The sequence below is a fragment of the Scatophagus argus genome, chromosome 1 (assembly GCF_020382885.2).
Source record: "Scatophagus argus isolate fScaArg1 chromosome 1, fScaArg1.pri, whole genome shotgun sequence".
Taxonomy (NCBI): domain Eukaryota; kingdom Metazoa; phylum Chordata; class Actinopteri; family Scatophagidae; genus Scatophagus; species Scatophagus argus.
This window is the reverse complement of record NC_058493.1, coordinates 27,618,864-27,624,256: the sequence shown is the minus strand read 5'-3', so window position 1 is coordinate 27,624,256 and position 5,393 is coordinate 27,618,864. Positions and strand designations below refer to the sequence as shown.

The 5,393-nt window shown below is 44.6% G+C and overlaps 1 protein-coding gene across 2 annotated transcripts; it reads left to right on the top strand.

Moving 5' to 3' along the window:
* The first annotated feature begins 140 nt into the window (after window positions 1-140).
* On the top strand, window positions 141-4,653 carry LOC124063034 (CDKN2A interacting protein). Of its 2 annotated transcripts, XM_046396255.1 has the most exons (4): window positions 141-289; window positions 719-968; window positions 1,067-1,191; window positions 2,430-4,653. In XM_046396255.1, the coding sequence occupies exons 2-4, from the start codon at window positions 721-723 to the stop codon at window positions 3,014-3,016; spliced, it is 960 nt and encodes a 319-aa protein (XP_046252211.1). In that variant the 5' UTR covers window positions 141-289; window positions 719-720; the 3' UTR covers window positions 3,017-4,653. The 2 variants fall into 2 exon arrangements, with proteins under 2 accessions (XP_046252211.1, XP_046252201.1); XM_046396245.1 differs by lacking the exon at window positions 141-289 and having other exon boundaries at window positions 688-968.
* Window positions 4,654-5,393: the final 740 nt, after the last annotated feature.

Below are 5,393 nucleotides of genomic sequence, written 5' to 3'. Positions count from 1 at the left end.
GCATCACGGGATATGTGCTAACCAGTTTATTTCTTATCATTCTGATTTTACAATGTCACAAAGGTAAGGGTGACTAATATTCGGTTTTGTGACCTTTGTTGTTGCATGGCTTAAATGAGCTCTGCAGTGTGTGTACAGAAAAGCAAGCGAACGTTAGCATGGCACCCTATAGCTAACACTGCGCTGCTGGGAAATGTAGTCCATCCCGCGGAAAGGCAGCGTCGTTGGGCTTGCGTCATCATTCGGTCATGTAGCTAGCTAGCAACACATCGCAGCGGAGAAAGCTCTGGTATGTCGTCGCTACTAGTTTAAATTGGTACTTCACACGGTTGTACAAAACACGAATATTAAACTCTTCGCGTTATGTTTAAGCTTCACGGTGTGATATCACTATCAGCAAGGTTTCAAGGAAAGCTGTTGCGTGTCGGCCGGTTGGCTTAACTTAACGGCAGTTGCTAAAGTCAGTTTGTCAGTGGCACTCCGGTAAACAGTAACTGGTTAGCTTAATTAGGCTACTGTTCGGCAACTTAGCAACAAAGCACCTGTTGTATGCGGTCTAACAACGTTAACTGCACTTCTGTACAAGTCGTCTGCTTACTTGTTTGGTTTAACTGCACCACATGCACAGCTTCAGGCTAGCTGTGGTAACTTAAATGCCTCTCTAAGAAGTGAACAAGTGTGGGTTTTCTTATGGAGCATACAATGTGTGTTATTGCAGGGATGGCGGGGGAGAGGAGCGAGAAGGACATAGTTTCAGAGTACCTGGCCCAGAACCCGCAGTTGGCCCAATGGGTCGACACGTTCAGGGGCTACTGTGAGACCAACAAACACTGGTTTGCACGAAGGGAGTTCATCCTGAGGAATATGGAGGCTTTCCCTACCGTGGAGCCAGGAGCTCCCAGCAACAGTCTGGACAGGCTGCTGTCTCTGTCCATGGTGTGGGCCAATCACGTTTTCCTCGGCTGCAGGTAAGACACACTGACAGAGAAGGTTGTCAGATAAACTCCAGAAAGCACAGATCAAGGCATACAGATGGTGAGTCCACTCTGTCCTCTTCATCCCCCAGTTATCCACAGGCTGTCATGGACAAGATCAAGGAGATGGGTGAGGGGATCGTGGTCGAAGATGCTCCGGTTCACAGGACGACCATAGACGGAGTCATGGCCAAAGGAAAGCGCAGTGCCCCAGCTGGTAATGCAGTATACTTTATTACAAAAGCAGAATACTGTAGATAGTGTATAATGTGACGGAGGTTTACTTTATTGGCCAGAAGCAGTTCGCTAACCAGTGGACACCCAGTGTTTGTGCTTCTAATATTTTACCATTTTAGCTTGCTAGGAACATACAGAGTGGTGGCTTATAGAAAACTGTTGTAGACTGTTGTAGGCATTCTGACCAATAGTCTTATTGTAGTCCACTGCTTAATAATAAAGTTGTGTTCATTTTATATTTTTGTCATATAATTAATACATTTGCCAATAGTGACAATAGTGGTGACATTTAAAAATAAAATATTGCTATCGTAGTAACATACTTATTATAACATTGTGTAAAATCCAGTGCGGATGTTAGGCCTGATGTGTAGCTACAGTACACTCGTACTTTAGAGTATATAAATGAATAAACAAAGGGTACAGTTTTCTTGTTTTGTTTTTGATTTCTTCAAGTTATTTACAGATATTGATTTCATTCATTATGGTGAAATGTCTTCGATTGAGAGATGCACAGTATTGTTCAGCTGGTACCTACAACTGATAATAACTGACTGACTGATAATTTCACACGTTTGTATCTTAAACTGAAGTTCATAACCTGCAGTTTATACACACCTGAGGGTGACAAAGGCTGAGACGTGTTTCTTCTTCTTCTTCTTCTTCTCCGTTATCAGTATTATTGTGGTATTTTTTTTAATTATAGCTCATCCTTAATGATTCATAATATGATAAACGACAACATACAGCACATAGTAATGTTTATGTATTATTACTGGTAATAGCCAATATTCAAACATTTGCTTGTGACATGTTTTATTCACAGCACAAAATATCTCAGCCATTCAGCCATAAAAAATAATTACGGTTCCACTGATAAATTCTCTGCTTGCTGCTGTGTTGTTTTGATTTGGGCTGAGAGGTTTACCAAAGTGCGCTCACCTCGAACAGCCTTCAGAAGTGATGTGACTGCGTGTGAGCTATGAATAAGCTGGACAGTAAGAAGGTCTCTGTGCATCCACACGAAGTCAGTGCGGCTTGTTATGGCCCATCGACGTGTTTCGCTGCTATTTTCTGTTCCAGCAGAGTTTCAGTGTAATTAGCTCAGTGCATGTTTTTCTTCGCACGCCCACTCCTGAGGCTGGAGTGTGTTGCCTCATTAAATGCTGTTTCTTTGTGCAGTCATCACTGTCCTACCTGTTGTGTCATCGCTTGCAGAGGCCGATGCAGACAGCTGTGTGAAAAGAGCCAAATGTGGGCCTAATGAGCTTGACAGTCGACCTGCTGGGAGGACGGCGACGAGGCCTGCGGCTCAGAAATCAGGACCCCCTCCACAGGCCCCAGCAGAGCACCAGCCCTTCTTCAACCGCCTCTACAAGGCGTTGGCTTGGAAGCTGGTGTCGGCGGGGGGCTTCGGCCCCAACTTGGACCATTTTGAAATACTTCGTAGCTGTGTGGAGTCATGTAAGCAGACCCTGGCATGTGTGTTTGTGCCACTGAAGGACATTGAGGGCCTCCCTGCGGGTCGCACACAGAAGGAAGGCTACGTGTGTGAGATTCGCTGTCAGACTGTTTACATGGGGACAGGATACGGGCGGGACGAGTCTGCTGCCAAAGCCATGGCTTCAAAAGAGGCCCTAAAAGTCTTTCAGGGGCGAAAAGTGACAGTAAAGATCTGCAGACGGAGGTACAAAGGGAAGGACGTGGAGGATTTGATGTTGTTGGACGAACAGCCTCGGAGTCAAGCCTTTCCTCCTGCACTCAGCTACCCTTTTCAGGATGAGCAGCTTGATGGCTCTTCATAGAGCAGACGGTCCGGTTTGACCTGCTGTGATGTCTGTTGGGGACACGGAGCTACTGAAGCAGTTGAGGAGCGTGTCAGGGACCAGACCGCGACGCAGCTGCACATCATAACTAGACTTTGGAATCATTGAGTAACTTTATCTATCACAAATCATTTCCTACAATACTTTGGTATCGTAATCCAGGTGACACATCACCAACAGCAGGAATAAATCTTATACTGTTTTGATTCCATTCTCAACCACTTTCAGTTTTATAGACAGCAGTCAGAGTAACAAAGTGTGTTGAGTTGGAGCATGTGCCAAACAGCCATAAGCTGGCAAAAAGCTCAGCTTCCACAAGGCCAAACAGGACAAAAGGCCCCCTTTAGTGTTGTAGGAGAATGTCTCACATTAGGCCTCATCCAGTCTAGAGCTGCAACAGTTAGTCCGTTTAGGTCAAAAGGGAATTAACTGCCAATTATTTTGACCATCGAATAATCTGCTCAGTCATTTTTCTAGCAAAATTGTCAAACATTTGCTGGTTTCAGCTTCCTGTATGTCAGGATTTGCTGCTTTTCTTTGCTTTCTTTTGGGCTTTGGGAAATTGTGATGAACATTTTTATCGATTGATTCTGAAAAAATCGGCAAATTAAACCATAATGAAAGTAACTGTTAGGAGCAGCCGTAACTCAGACCGAATCAGCTCTGCCTTTTTTGGATTGGTGGTGCGTTCAGGCGTCGGGGGTTGGTGAATGACAGCCTGTAAACAGAATCTGTTTCACCCTGACATCAAACACATGAAAACATGCCATGGCCATTACATCATATTGGGGCTAGTGTGAGTGTGCGTCCCCTTTTTGTTCACTGCTGTCGTGTCGGGTTTTATTCTGGTGATTTCACTGGTGAAACTGGCTGCCGTCGCACCTCCAGTTTGTCCCGACGGTCATTAACAGGGAAACAAAAGTCTGCCAGTCAGAGCTGAGTTACTGTAACTTCGTCTGAGCGTGACAGACTCGACTTTAGTGTTCAGACCCGTAGACGACACGACAACGGCTGAACATGAAGTGTTGTATGAATCCAGACTAATTGTGATAACATTAAGTGACTGTTGGATATCAGAGATCAACATTTGTTTTTCTAAGCATTTATACTGTTTAACACATGCATTTTATGTTTTACTGCTGTGGAACAGGTTGGATTTGCTTTCTCATTTCTGATGACTGGACTTCACTGAGGTCAAATTTGACTGAAGTAAAGTTTCCTAACGTCACATGAACTGCTCCAGATGTCGCTGACCAGTCGCTTCAGTTCTCCACAGGACTGGGAAGAGCTCGGCTGTAGTGACTCAGAGAGTTGACCAGAGTTCCCAGTTTTCTCGAGTACTCGGCCACCTACAGTACCTGTTATACTGTGCGCAGAAAGGCTGCGGCTTTTATTTGATTTCATTATTTAATCTCACTGGTGAAAAACCACTGAGACCCACACCATGTTGAAAACACGGCGGTGTGAGTAAACGTCCTTTGAACACAGTGTGTGTTGTTATGATGCGTTTGAGGGTAAAGGGCTGCTGGGTCGAAGTGTGAGTACTCGCACCGGTTCCTGTTGCTGTGTGTGGTTCTGTTTCTCTTGACTTTTTTAAATAAACATAATTTAACCAAGTAAAGTTCATTTGGTTTCTACCTGCAGAAAACTGCGTTCAGCAGTTTGAGAGCAGCTAACAACACAACCTGTCACCTGCTTAATGGTCTCATTTCACATGGGGAAGTTCTGACAGAGTGATTGTGGAAATCACCGCGTTGAGTTGTGTCACATTCTGCCCCTCGTTAGCGTTAATTGGCAAGTTGGGACACGACTGACCTGGACGACCCTGTTCCTCATTAAACAGATGCTGGCAGTGCAGATTTGAGTGGCGTTTATGCCTGACCTCCCCTCGCAGCAGAAAGCGATTGTTTGTGTGAGCGGGATGCTCTCGGCCTCGTCGACACAGCTGACCGCACTGGTTTTTCACTCCATTAGACAACGCGAACTCGAGAACTGATATGAACGTGTTTCGTGCCTGCGTCACCGTCTGTATGAAGCTGAACTTTGGGAATGGGACAAAGTTTGCTCCAACTAAAGGCCGACAGTCCACATTTCAGAAGGATTCAGATCTTAAGTAAAAGTATTAATACCACAGTGTAAAAATGGGAGTATTAGTGCTCATTATGCAGAACAGCCCTTTACAAAACAACATACATTAGTGGATTATATTGATGCATAAATCCTCTCATTAATTTAATGTTAAAAAACTGCTGGGTTGTATGAGTTCATATTTTGCATGAATGGTCAGCACAGTAACTAAGGCTGTCAAATGCAGTAGAAAGTACAAACATGAACATGACGTGGTCCAAAACGGAAA

Excerpts from the sequence above, each read along its gene's own strand:
- LOC124063034 (XM_046396245.1), top strand. The coding sequence starts at position 691 with ATGGAGCATACAATGTGTGTTATTGCAGGGATGGCGGGGGAGAGGAGC. Across the intron at positions 969-1,066 it reads CACGTTTTCCTCGGCTGCAG|TTATCCACAGGCTGTCATGG; the intron begins GTAAGACACACT and ends TTCATCCCCCAG. Across the intron at positions 1,192-2,429 it reads AAAGCGCAGTGCCCCAGCTG|AGGCCGATGCAGACAGCTGT; the intron begins GTAATGCAGTAT and ends CATCGCTTGCAG.